The 14645-nt window shown below is 38.9% G+C and overlaps 1 protein-coding gene across 1 annotated transcript; it reads right to left on the reverse strand.

Annotated features, from left to right (window-relative positions):
* Nucleotides 1-393: 393 nt before the first annotated feature.
* LOC131237265 (uncharacterized) lies at nt 394-2017 on the reverse strand. Its single transcript, XM_058234956.1, has one exon. The coding sequence runs from the start codon at nt 1602-1604 to the stop codon at nt 951-953; it is 654 nt and encodes a 217-aa protein (XP_058090939.1). The 5' UTR covers nt 1605-2017; the 3' UTR covers nt 394-950.
* Between the last annotated feature and the right edge of the window lie 12628 nt (nt 2018-14645).

A 14645-nucleotide genomic window follows, 5' to 3' on the forward strand; every position in this document is an offset into this window, starting at 1 on the left:
GTACGGAAAAACGAATAGATGGTGGATTTTCTGCAAACATCACGTTCGGCTCCACCTAGTTTCTCGTCGCAGGAAATTCATGTGAATGCCATTTTGTTTTTCAATTTTCTAAGAAATGTAAAATAACTGAATTTTATATATATATATATATATATATATATATATATATAACTGAATTATCATTATTATTTCTAGCTGTTTGTTTAAAAGGAATTATAGGTAATAAATCACATCAAAGTTATCATTTTTTATTGCGGTCATTTGTGGGTTAGGTAGCAAAATTATCGTTGCAGTCAAATCTAAGCATCAATGTATAATTACAAGAGTAAATAATTATTATCTATTTACACATATTTCACATTGCAATAGGGAAACCCAAACAGCCCTTAAAGATGATCATTAAAAACACTTTATTGCAACAATTACCAAGCTACACACACCAATACAAAACAGCCTAACCTTCACTCTCATCATCTAAATAGAAGGGAAAAAAAAACATTGGACCATTCAAACCTAATAGACAAATACATTAACACTAATAATAATATTTCATGACAATATTTCAACTCTCTAAAAAAATAGAAATATAGTTTTTTTTTTTTTTCCACCTCTCTGAAAAAATACAAGGTGATCACGACAAGCCTACCTACACAACATTTCGCAACATCTGTATCTTCTTCACATCATCCTTTCACTGCACAACAAAACCATCATTATCACCTAATAGAAAAAAGATCAAGTAGACGGATGAACGACAAATTGGAAGCCATTTTTGAAAAAGATTCGTTGGAGACGAAGGCGAGAATCAAAAGGTTATTAGTTGCACCCACACCATTATCTAACTAAACAGTCTTTCACCACCTTCTCCATCATACAAACCCAAACCATCATCACTTGCGAAAACTGATTAACGAGGGAAAAGCCATGAGGATCCATCCCATCAGTACATGTTATGGGAGACGAAGTAGACGTCTAAGGTCATCGGTTGCACCAGCATCGATTCCTTCAGCTTCTGCATTGCACCCGGTTTTTGGCCTTAGAAAAAATTTTGGCAGCGGGAGACTGCTGGGAGGGGGAGCAAGGGAGAAAATCAAACCCGAATAATCCAACCTATCAAGTGATTGGACTTTCAGAGAAGTAGATTTTAGAACCTTTGGTGCTTGCTTCGGAAGATCACTTGGGTCGGGCCCTATACGATTGGTTGATGCGATCATGAATGACTTCATTGCTGACCGAGAAGAATCCTTCTTAGGGGTTGGTTTTGCTTTCTTGGGTGCAAGTTCTTGATCTTTGGTTTTGTTGATTTTCCAATGCTTCGTTGAAGGACAGGAAAGGCCTTGGTTTCTTGAAGGGAGAGAAGGACTTTTTGCCAAAGGGAGAGGAAGGAGAGGAGGTTGGAGCGAATGAAAAGAAGAGAAAGTAGAAGAAAGAGAAGATGGGAGTCTGAAAAGACTTCCATTGATGTTGTTGAGAAGGTATGCTGGATTGCTATTTCCAGGACCCAATCCAGGACTGCGGGAACTGATATTATTCACATTCTTATACCGATTTCCAATCCGGTTGTATGTAGAAATGGATTGGTCCGGCAAGAGAAGCGCCTCCATCGGAAAATATAAGAAAACCAACTTAAAAGAATGAAACTCAGACCTTAGAAATACTGGGGAGGCCGAAAACTTCGAATCGGACAACGAGGAGGAGAAAAAAAAAAAAAAATGAAAAAAGGGAAAAACAGCGAGGAGCGATGTGGATGATTATGAATAATATGATCCCTGAATCGTGAGAATCCGTGAAATTGGATTCTTTGTAGAGAAACTATATTCAAGAAAATTGAAAATGAGAAGCAGACTAAGAAGAAGATATAACTACACATACAATTCAAACTATACTACTATGAGAAACGGACTTTCGGTATTGGGATGAAATGTACAAAAGAAAAAAAATAATAATAATAACCTCCTAGAACTCAAACGGATCTTTAAAAAATCGATCCGTTCTGTCTTTCGCTACAACTTCGATATCTCTCCTGTCGATTCCTTTTTATAGAGAAAATTTCAACAACCACATTTTTTTTCCTTCTCTATTATTTGCTATGTTTTATTAATTTATTCTATTTCTTTCTGAGGATTGTTCATGCAAGCTCCCACGCGCAACCCCAAATACAAGCTCCCCACACGTGCAATCTTTGCACTTGTGTGAGAATCTGGTTCGTTCGTTTTGTGGTCCCCATGGTCCAGTTCATGTTGGTGGACCAACTTGTGTGTTGAGTGAAGAACAATAGTTTCTTCCTTAGTGACAAATCACGTTCTCGGCAAATTCTCAGGATGAGAATATCTCGTGAGATTTTTCATATTTAGACTTTTTCTCTCTATGCTTTTAAAAATCTTCCTCAAAATAAATTTAAAAACTGTAAACACAGAAATATAAAATGAATTATTTTAACTCGTACATTTTTAAAGACGCTATTATTTTTATTGGTAAAATCACCAGTAATTAAACTGTTGAGATTTTGAAAATCTCGCGTAATATTTATTCACCATTTTCCGCGAGAATATTGCGATATTTCAAATTCTCCGCGATATTTGTTAGAATGGTCTCTTTCCTACTAAGGTTGATGTATGATTCGTACCCTCAGGCCCTCCGGATGAACGGTAGAAATCTCTCAAATGCGAGGCGCTTATGTTTGTTCTTGTCCATGCAGGCGGCTGCACGCTGCGATACCTCAGGCCCTCCTGATGAACGGTCCGGATCTCTCTCATGGGAGGCGCTTATGTTTCTTCTTGTACATGCGGGTGGCTGCACGCTACGATACGTCACTTTTTGTATTATTTTCTTTTATATATTGTGTACTTTCTCCTAATTTGCCGACAACCACTACAATCTGCTAAACTCAAAGACCAACTACTGTAGGCCGGCAACCGCCAACGCCTTGCAAGCCACAGGATTCCAAGAACAAATAACCGTTAGAAGAATACAGACCGTAGATGCTGTCATTGGGTTTCTCGAAAATTCGAATGGCGGAAAGTGACTTGAGGAATCTGGGCCATACACGTTGCAAATCGGACGGACCCATGACAAAAGGCGGGTGGTATTATTAATATTGCTGAGTGACCTCATTAGAAGGGAATGATCCAAATCCGTAAAAATTAGGGTTATTTTCTTTCTTTATTCATTTACTTTGTATTTTATGTTGTCTCCAAGCCTTGCCTAAATAAGCTTTTATCGCTGTCATTAAGAGAAATCCGAGACTCATGGCTACCGCCAGTGCTTACTATGAATGTTTGATCTGGTCCTTCGTGGGGCTCATATGTCAGAAAGTTAATCTGATCAAGCCAGATTGTAGATCATCCACGGTACAAGAACCATCCAATCACCTTCTCAGCCATAATCAATGCACCGTTATTCTCGATTAGCATGGACCAGTGACTATTTCGGGGCTTGAAGGCAAAAGTTGGACGATCAACATCATCCTTTCCATTGGTGGGCCATTTTCAGCCATAGAACTCAGTTGAGTTTGATCAGATATATAGTAGAAACTATCCTATCTATGAGATTTCAAGTGGGCCACGTTTACGCTTTGGTTGGCAAGATCAACAGTTAGGCCACCTCACATGTGTGCCATATGTCAAGCGTACCTGTGTTGACGTGCATACGTACTATGTGCTTGGCATTTCATATCATTCAGCGCACAAAAGCTATATCTGACATCTGATCCGTACATGCCCACCGTTGCAATTGCCCCATAGATGGGCGTCTCTTGGATGGGAAACAGCGAGAAGTCCCTGGTTAACTCGTCATGAATATTTAATTAGCATGAATTTTGGGCCAGCCATTGATTAGGTGATCCAAATTAGCAAGCATGCACAACTTGAATGGTATGTGTTATGGGGAAAACGGACCATTTTAGATAGATAGATCAGGTCGAGATTTGGCGCATACCGTTGTGTAATAGATGATAAGAGACCGCTGGGTTAAGGAGAAAGGTCGGCATAACATAGGTTGGAACGATCAAGGTCGGTCTAAAAGTTGGCACGATAATGGTCAGCCTGAAGGTTGGCATGACTCAGAACGGACTCTCCAAATAACAACCTGAAGAAGCTATAAGGACTTATGAAGAAGTTAAATGCTCAAAAATTAGACATCACAAAGATGTTTTGTAAGGATGTTCTTCATAATCGAAAGGGCAGGTCGGCAGCCAGGGATGAGCTGATCATCCGACCTTATCCGAAGGCCGGACGAATCTACCTCGAATCTTGACTGGCATCCGACCTTATCCGCATTTGTAGTTCGACCTTATTTAGGGGAGCGGTCCGAAGTTCTCTTTAAGGATTGTGGAGTGTAATCCGCGATTACTCGAGATCCCGAGATATCCGCTGAGAATTTCAGGAGAATCTCAAGTGTTATGAATCATAATTCATCTACAACACGCACCTTCTAAACTAGGAGGATCCATCTATTTTACTATCCATCTTCAACTATAAATAGGGTGATTCCCAATAGTGAAAGGTACATACACATATTGTCCCTATCCTTGAACCACTTCTACTAGGCCCACATTCTTGACTTTAGCATCGGAGGGTTCCCTGCTCTAGCCAGTCTCCTTTGTCTTCTTTCTGTGTAATTACTCGAAGGCCTAGAAAGGATGGACTAGATTTTCACATCAACAGTTTGACGCCATCTATGAGAAGTGACATCAAAGTCATTCTCACCACATCATAAGTTCAACAATGACAAAAGGAAATAAAAAAGCCTAGGCCTCCTCCGTTGTGCTCAATCTCACACTATCGGAGTAGCCTGACAGCCATTGGTATTCCACTTCCCAACTACAGGTTAACTTCGCTCCTACGAGGCAAGTGCAACGATCCTGCAATAGAGGAGGACGACTAAACTCCCTCAAACAATAAGTCAAAGCATTGAACATCAATATGAAGTTGATGAGGCAGTTGCTGAAACAGTTACAACCCCAGCCCATACAAGGGGTCGGGCGGGCAGTAAAGCAAGTGGTCCGAGACCCCTCTCAACCCTCTGAAGCACTCGCTGCCTCCCACAAGAGTCGGAAACTTGGATCAGTGAAACCAACACCTTCTTACATCTCTGGTACTGCAATCCTATCCACCTCAGACCTCCATCATGAGTTGGACAGGAAGAGGTGCGATAAGGCTCTCGAGGTAGCCGTTGAGGCAATGGCCGAAAGTGGCGGACTTCCAAAGTCATTGGTCGACACCAATGGTTGGGATGATTTTCTAGCCCTCAAGCAATACATATTCGGCTCATCTGTCTCCAACATTTGTTTAACTCTATTTTACCTACAACATGAAATATTTGTTAAAATTAAAAAATAGTCAATGGTACACGTTGAACTAATAGTTGCCAATCTATTGTAGGTTAGGGTAATTCATCGAAACAGATTTTTATTATGAATCCTATCCAATGTTGGCCCATCACTTGGACGGTTTTGATTGAGGTACACGTACCTCACTTGCCACTTCTACGTGTGTGTGTGTGTGTGTATATGAATTTTCAAACACTTCCATCGTACGTATTTGACTCACTTTCCTTGTTTAAAAATATCAAATAAATAAAATCAGCTGTCCACCTTCTAAACTTCAATTTATACCGTGAACCATTATTTGCACCCATGCGTCCTCATGGGCAGACCTTTTTCCTTCTGCTTCAAATGGCTCAAAGTTGCATTACTTTATCGTGGAAATTGATCTCCTAGTTTCAATGTCCAATCAATTGATCTAGATCGTTCGTTGGGTCCGTCCAACATGTTTTAACCCATGGATGGGATTTTTTTTTTTAATTTTTTTAATTTTTTTTTGGTTTTCCATATAAAAAGTGATTATTTAGAACATTAAGCCATCTATGATATGCTACAACGAGTAGATGGCTTGAAATGTTGATAACCAATCTTGACTGCCGATTCCGTAGGGCATGTATCCAGTGGTCAGAATCATCCTTCCAGTGCTATTGTTTTGTATGATATCCAATGAAATGTTTGGTAGACCATGGACCGTAGTATGAATAATCAATCATACTCTTTGAGTGGCCTGATGCACCCAAGAGAAGTACAGTTTATAGTATGAGATATATTGGATCATTACTCCTTTAAAGAAAAAAAAGAGGCGGTCTCAAGTCCAACAGGTTGTACCATATTTTAGGGTCCCAACAAATAGCTTCTAACCTTTCATGTATTTGCGACCTCCAACCTGTCCAATCTATTATCCCAATCATTGATATTTACTTATGCTAAAATCAACCACATCCATTGATCAGCTGGACCGCACCTTTATTTTGTTGGCTAAAGATTGTTTTCTGTAGCATGACCCACCTAATGAATGAAGGGGCTGATTTTTTTTGCAAGGAAATCACGATGGCTGGGCCAACTTATTGAAATGGTTAATTGTCACACAAACATCATACGATAGATCCATAGCTCAAGTGGTAGTGGCATCGATTCCCTAGTGGGGGGTGGCTAACAGTGAAGCCTGATCAGACAATGGGTGTAGTAACAAGCTAACAAAAAAATAAAAATGATATGATAGGTAGGAAGTTATTAGTTGTCTGTACCCTAAATTATTCTCCAGAATGTTTTACTTAGAAACTTTCTCAAAACGAAAGAAAGAGGGTGGTGGCATCAAAGAGGATGGGCCTAAATATCAGGACCCTTTACTTTTGAGCGAGACGAGGCCTATCATCTTTTTTTCCGAAAAGGATGTGGTGGTTGCGTGGAGCACCGACCATTTCCATGTCAACCGCAACTCGCAAGCATAAAGTATCAGGGATGTCCAAATCATACGGCAGGAAACTTTATAATAATGGCAGATTTGCTTCCCATGTAATATTATCACACGCGTGTCGACGTACGAGTTCACGTACGGTCGAGCTACTGTGGAACTTATCTTGATTTCTATGTGGAATCTAAACCGCACATCAGGTGTGCCTTCTTGTTTTCAGTGTGAAACCAAAAAGTTAGACCCAAAACTAAAACTCAGGTGGACCATATTTCAGGGAACTAAAAAATGACGCCTAAGACCTCTTATCTCGGCTGGTTTGCCCATCTGAGTTATGGAATCGTCTGAATTTTTTGGGCGTTTCTTCATAGCGGTGGGGTGCATCCAATGACCGAATTGGATGGCATATACACAAATCTTTGCAAACAAGCTAGATGTTTCTGGAGGAGGCATCCTCCTCCACTTTGCTCCTTGGTTTTTCGCGGGGTCTTGCCCACTAGAGGAAGTTCCGGTGCTCGGAATGTAGGTGGGGCTCACTATGATGTTATGATAAAATCAAACTAAAATAGGTCACGTGGCAGGAAACAGTAGGGATTGAATTACGACCGCCGTAACATTTGTAGGGTCACATTAAAATGTATTAGTCTATGTTTTTTGTGATTTCAGTTCATTTCAATGAGGAATAACATTATGAACGGTTTGAATGGCATATAAACATCAAAGTAGACTTCATAAAGGTTTTAACATTAGGCATTTCCTTCCCCACTTTTTCTTCTCAAGCAGCCCACTTGAATTTTGAATCCTATTCAACTTTGGTATCATGCCCTAAAATGATGGAAAAATGGATGAATGCAATGGATTTCACACAAACATCATGGCCCACCTACCTTCTTATGTAGGAATATATGCGACTAGAGTCACAGATCATCCACTCCGGGCGAGCCCACCTGAGTTTCAGAGGCTCATCACTCTGGGTCCCATGCAGCTTGACCCTAGAGAGGGAGCAGATTAGGTGAGACCCCATACCCACCCAAGTCGGTGCGGCCCTCACCGTGGGGCGCACCTTGATGCATTTATTCTTTATTCACACTGTCTATCTAGTTTAATAGAATATTTTATGGCATTTTCGCCCAATTACTAGGTGGACCTTAGTATAGAAAATAGTGGTGATTGACCATTAATGAGCCACAAAAGTTTCAGAGTACAATGATATTTATTTTTTCCCTTCATTCATGCTGTTGTGCCCTTATCAACAGATAAATACTCGGGAAACATTAAGGTGAGCCCTAAGAAGGTTTTAATGGTAGGCTGTTCAATTACCACTGATTCCTAGGGTAAGCTCCACCTGAGATTTGGAACTTATTCATTACTGGCAGAGTGTCATAAAATGATATGAAGAAATGGACGAACTGCGTGGATACAGAATACATACATCAAGTTGGCCCCACGTTAAGGGTCCTTCTTGGGTGAGGCCGGGGTCTCACCTAATCCGCTCCCCACTGGAGAACTTCTATTCAGCCGAACGTACGTGATCCTTTCGGCATTAGCATTAAAAACTAGTATATTTCTATTTAGACAAAAAGGGGTTGAGAGAATCTTCCATTCGTTCTTCCCCTCCGATTTTAACTTATGGGCGGACTGCATGCATCTTACCCGGGTTTGGAAAAGTAGCATTGACTTCTTCAAGAGCTTTCCTAAACCGCCCTATAAATACGCTCCACTCTATGTGCCTAAGATGCTCACGTGTGCAAGATCTATCCGCTCATCAGATCTATCATGCAGATGCCCTCCACTGAAAATGGACATGTTCATTGATCAGTTGAGTTACAGTTTTCTAAAGTAATCAATAGATAACAGAATTTTGGGTAAGTTTTTCTAGGCCATCATTTTAAAGCATGGTGGCCTGCTTGACGAGTTGACTAACTGATTTTTTTATTTTTATTTTTATTTTTATTTTGAAATATATAACAATGGCATCTACACCTCGGGACCCCCTGATTAGCGGATTAGATTAGCAACGGATAGGACACGTGGCACATAACGTAGTGTCTAGGTGTTGGACTTTCCGCGGTCCATTTACCGTTACTGACATGTATATATATTTCTTCATCCGATTATATTGATATCATCCAGTATCTCTGTTCATGTGTGGTTGTAATTGATTGCCATTAATAGTCAATTAAAGTCGTGGATTGCTTCTCACGTAATATAAACCATTGTTTTGTCATGTACAACCAAAGTAATGCATATTTGAGATCCATATACAACATATACACAAGATGTACTCCATCCTTGATTTACTTCGCCTCGGTAACAAGTTAGATGGTGTAAACCTATGTATTGCAATAGATATGGATCATTGGTACATCTCGTTTCAGCACTGAGGTCTTGGTATAGATTCTCTAGTGGGGGTGGCTAAGAGTGAAGTGTGAACTGACAGTGGGTGTACTAACAAGCTAACCAAAAAAAAAAAAAGAACAAGATATGGATCATTGGTTGATGGATGGATCCAATGCGATAATCATGTAAAAGACCAATGTTTGATCACTCATGATGTGTGAATTGGGCCGCATATGTTGTGAGACCAATTGTAACACCCCAAATCCAGTTTCGCTCCTATTTGTCGTAACTCAAATCCAGAGTTAATAGCCTCTATAGAACTTCGATTCCAGCACTCAACGCCCATACACCAAATCCCAAAGGCGACATTCCACATAAAGGATTCCAAAGAAGCTATAATAATTGAATATAACCAAGAGAACTCCATAAGTAATATACATTTTCATTATACAAGATTAAATACAATCCTAAACGGAAATACATGGTTTGCTAAAGTATAGACAATGAGCATGTTCCAAAATTGCTAATAGCTATACTCCAACGCATTCTGAAAATTTTAAGTAAATACTCATGAGCTTCTACACATGGCCCAATAGAGTGCATGTGTGTGTGCACATTGCATATGTTAAACATATTACATCAATATCAATATCGATATCAATATCAAAGTAAGTAACAAGGATAGAGGGTCAATCATGCTATTGCCCATACATGCAACTATCTATATCAATGTCAGTTCACTAATTTGTGCGCCTTGTTTATCAATCACGTGAGTCATTATGTCAAGGAGTCAGTTGAGCCCTTGAAAGCTGGAAATGAAAGACACAAGTAGAGGTGGAGCATCAATGAGCAAACAATAGGTATATGAGGTGCCTTGGTGATCCCAACCTTTGATCCAAAACAACATAAACCTTTAAATGATTTTAATCATAATAGTTAAACCCTTTATTGATCATCCATAGGCCTTATGAGCCTTATTTAAACATACTTAAACTTGCGTTATAGGTCCTGAATTGTTAGAAAAACTACACAATTTTAACAACCTTCGGTCCCAACAAACCCACCTTTGGTCCCACCAAACTCAGCTTCGGTCTGATTGAAATCGATTAAAATATATCAGCGTGCTTGACAGAAATCTAAGGTATTTCAACTACAACCGAATGCCACATTCGGTCTGACCAAAGATCATGTTCGGTCTGAATAAAGACCATATTCAGTGCGACTGTAGGTGTCAAAATCTATCCAGCGATTTTCCTTTCTAATTTGGTACATTGAAGGTTAATTCGGTCAAGTCGAACACTAGTCGTTTATGCTCGTTTTATGACTATTGGAACTCGATTCCTTTATATAGAACATCTAATCTTTGAGTATTTTGATGGATTTTTTTATCCATTCAAAGCTTAGGTCAATCACTACTTATATTCCATACCTTAAACCTCAAATCCCATGAGATTTAATTCATCTTATTCAACTTTACTACTCAAATGAGGATTTCAAGCTCAATGTTGAAGATGAACTCAATCTCCACCATTTTATAGAGATTAGACCCAACCTTATTGGTATATCCTTTATCTAAATCCTATAGAATACACATTTAGGTGAATCCCCTAAGATTACAACCTTCCATTAGTTGTAGGAAATTCACTCAACCTCCCATCACCTTAGTCATTGCAAAAGACCATCACATGTAAGGTATTTGATCTTAGAGCTGAAGCATTAGTAAAACATTGACATCAATGATCGAGAGAGTAATTGAGGAGCTAATTCAAGCATAGGAGAGATTTAAAGAAGTAACTTAAGATCGGCGCATCAAAGGGGCTTAATCTAATAAGTGAGTCGTCATTTATTGAGCCAATACTCTCTTTCCTTATTTGGATTGAGGGTAAGAGTTTGTGACCCAAATTCGAAAGGTTCTTGTGTAGGATTGAGACTCTTGTGTAAGACTTAGACTCTTGTGTAGGATCGAATTTACCGGATATGGATGTGTATGTGTTAGTATCCATAGGAGTCTCTCTTGTAGAATTCTTCGATGGGAGTGTACGCTAGGTAGGTCCTTTTGTAGGGTTGCGGTCCTAGTGTGGGGCTATAAAGTTAGAGGTGAACATGATTTAAAACCTCTGATAGTGAAATCTAGTACACTCATGGGTTGAGTGTATCCACCAAGAGTGTAGTAGGAAAATCGAACCACTATACATATGCTTGTGTTTAAAATTGTCTTTTTAGCACCTTTCTGATTATGCTTGTTGATTTAATTTGATGAATTATATGTATGCATGATTAGATGAATGTTAGGTATTGATAGTTAACATATCCCACTCACACATGTATACTATCATGTCTATAGACTAGTTGCTTCATAAGAATATGATTTGTAGTATATGTGATTAGACCCACTATTGGCTCAGAAGCCTTAATGTTAAATTTATTTATTTAGCTTAATTTGAATATTAGTTTAAGTAAGCAATTCTGTGTTTAAAATGCATAATTTTTTTTGTCTTATTCACCACCCCAGGACATAACCTTTATTATATAACTTCGCCAAGCTTCCACATGCATAGTCCATGGGCCTACCATGTGCAATTTCAATGAAGGCTATGCATATATGTTATATAAAGCCCAACTAGACTGAATGACATATGCGGCCATGAGATGCAAATATGCCAATCCTAATGTCTAATGCACATTTCAATACGATTCTCAATTGGAATCATCGGGGTCTAATATTGTAACACCCTGTACTTTTAGGTACTCAGGTGTTAGCATAAAGACCTAACTTAGTATAAATAAAAGTGTCCTTGTTTGTCAATGTACGTGAATGTTGAGTCCTTGAGTTAAGTGAGCCCCATATCAAGACTACAAGATCAAAGACTCACTAAGTTGAAGAAGTTCGAGTGTGATGTATAGGTATATTTAGCCTCACTTCTCAACCAAACCCTATCAAGTAAAAGACCCACTTAAAATAAGTATAAACTTGCCAAAAAACTTGTTTTGCAGAACCCTTTGTAAGCGTAAATTAGGGTTAGTTTAAAGTTTGTGAAGATAGTAGCAACATATTGATAAATTTCATATTTTGTCGATTGCAATCGAACTACAATCGAGCAGCTTCAATGGAATCGAACACCTATTTGATGGCATCAAAACAGAGGTCTATTAGTCCATCAACCAAACTGGGAAAATCCTAGATATTTTCGATGAAATCGAAGGAAGTTTGATGACGTCGAAACTTATTTTTCGAGGGCATCGAACCCACTTCGATGACATCGATATAAGGCCATTTATCTCCAGCAATCTTGGAGAAAATCTAAGTGTATTCGATGCAACCGAACATCTTTGGATGGCATCGAAGTAAGTTATCGATGACACTAAAGACATTTCGATAGCATTAAAACTTAGACCAGTTTTTCCAGAGAGTTTATAAGGAAAATCATATATTTTGGATGGCATCGAAAGATTGTTCGCTGGCATCGAAATATGGACAAAACTATCAAGTGAGCTTATAAGTGATTATTTCTTTAGCACACATAAGGTTTTCAAATTTCATAAGATAAAGATACACAGCGATACCGATCATATCACAACTACACTTCATGAAGATCAGCTCGAGATTGGCTTATCATCTCAAGACGATGTCGGTCGATTTTAAGACTAGATGATCTTTGTATTTGCTAACCAATATGTGATATAACCCTAGAAAAACCTTAGGTGCTTTTAAAAATTGTATACTTTAGGTTATTTATGGTGTGATTGCTTTGAAGTTTGGCCAACCTAACTTCAGGTTTAACCAACATAACTTCTTTGGCTAGCCTAACTTCAGGTCGGGGCTAAAATTCAAAAACCTGTTGAAATTTCGGGTAGCCTAACTTTTGGTTCGGGTAGCCTAACTTGAAGTTCGACCAACCCAAGTGAAGTTTGAGCCAAATTCCAACAATACAATTTTTAAATTTTTTAGAGAATTTAGCCAGCTGAATGGGGAATTCAGCTAGTCGAATTTCACCTTGGGCTAGTCGAATTTTGGATAAAACTTATCCCGCGCAATCCAATAACTATTAGAACAAATTCAAAGGAATCCAACTAGCTGAACATATTCTTAGGTTAGCCAAATTTTCATATCCTTTACCTATAAATAGGGACCTCTTATTCTAAATTAAAACAAAAAAATCACTCTAAACCTTCTGCAAATGAGAGAGAAGCTCAGATCCTCGTCAAGCTAAGTGTGTACTATTTATATATTTATTTTAAACTTATTCAATTCCATTTCTCAAGCTAATTTTAATTACATTCTAGAGAGTAGTCTATACTCCACTTGAAAATTAAGAGAATTGAATATTAGTAGTAGAGTTTTTCATTTTCTGAAATACTTTATAACCATATACTCTTTTTGATTGAGAGAATACTACCTCCTTTACATTCAAGAAAGAAGATCTTCTATTACAAGCTTCGATTGCATCTTCGAATTCACATTTGAAAATAAGTACACTATTTATTTTATTTCATTTAGGTTTTCTTAAGATAACTTGTGAAAATCTTTGTGGGTCGATTTATGATTGTAGACCCGTATCCTACTCCGTACCATTCCATGGACTCCCGCGATCATCACTGTCGAATTTTGGCAAACCGCGACCTATAATTGGCATTTGCACATGACCCTAAGTCACATCCAATAGATCTGAGTCGACTTGACCTGAAACTTATACCCTAGTGACTGCGCCGTTGCCACGGTTCCAACGCCGCGACTTGCGCACTGATGCGATACCCAGGCCAGGAGTTGTGAGCCCGCATATATTTAAGAAAAATGCCATGCATTTATAAAACCTAAAAGAATCTCTACCAAACATCACATCAATCCATCAAGCTCAAGTCAAGTAGACATCCCATCACAACCCATACCCTACCCATACCTCCCTCATCCAAAGTCAACTTTCTCTCTCTCCACCCATCCCTTCCTTACACCCATCACCCATCACTCCATCTCTTTTCATCCCATCACTTCTCTCACTCACTCATTTCTCTCCTCACTCCCAAGTAATCCTAAGAGAGGAGAGACCATCCAAGCTCTTCCATGAGAGAGCCAAGTGTGTAGCCCACTCTGAAATTGCTATGTTGGAAACCCTAAGTTTAGTCAAATTTTGGTATGCCAAACCAATTCGAGTTTGTGTCATGCTTATGTGCTTTATGTATCAAGATTGTGCTTTGATTTTCTTTAAATCTTCAACGATCGTACTGAATCAATCTTGCTGATATCTACGATGAACTTGACGAGATCTTCAAGCTGAAGAAAGTGTATGAGTTTTAAGTGTTGGTTGAAGACTCAACTTGTCACGCCCCAAACTTGGAAATCGAGCTCACAAAATTTCCGATGGCCGAATCCGGCGCCGATAGCCTCCGTAGAACCCCATTCTCAGCTCTCGGCACCCATTTACTAGGTTCCGATCCTAGGATCCTACAAGGAGGATTTCTAATATTAATTTGATTCATAATGAGCATAACCATAAGCATAACCCAAGAACAATAACCACAAGAACACCGTCACAAAATCTACTATGATAAAAAAACTTTTGAGTACAATGCGAA

Source organism: Magnolia sinica, chromosome 2 (genome assembly GCF_029962835.1).
Source record: "Magnolia sinica isolate HGM2019 chromosome 2, MsV1, whole genome shotgun sequence".
Taxonomy (NCBI): Eukaryota; Viridiplantae; Streptophyta; class Magnoliopsida; order Magnoliales; family Magnoliaceae; genus Magnolia; species Magnolia sinica.

Excerpts from the sequence above, each read along its gene's own strand:
- LOC131237265 (XM_058234956.1), bottom strand. The coding sequence starts at position 1,604 with ATGGAGGCGCTTCTCTTGCCGGACCAATCCATTTCTACATACAACCGG.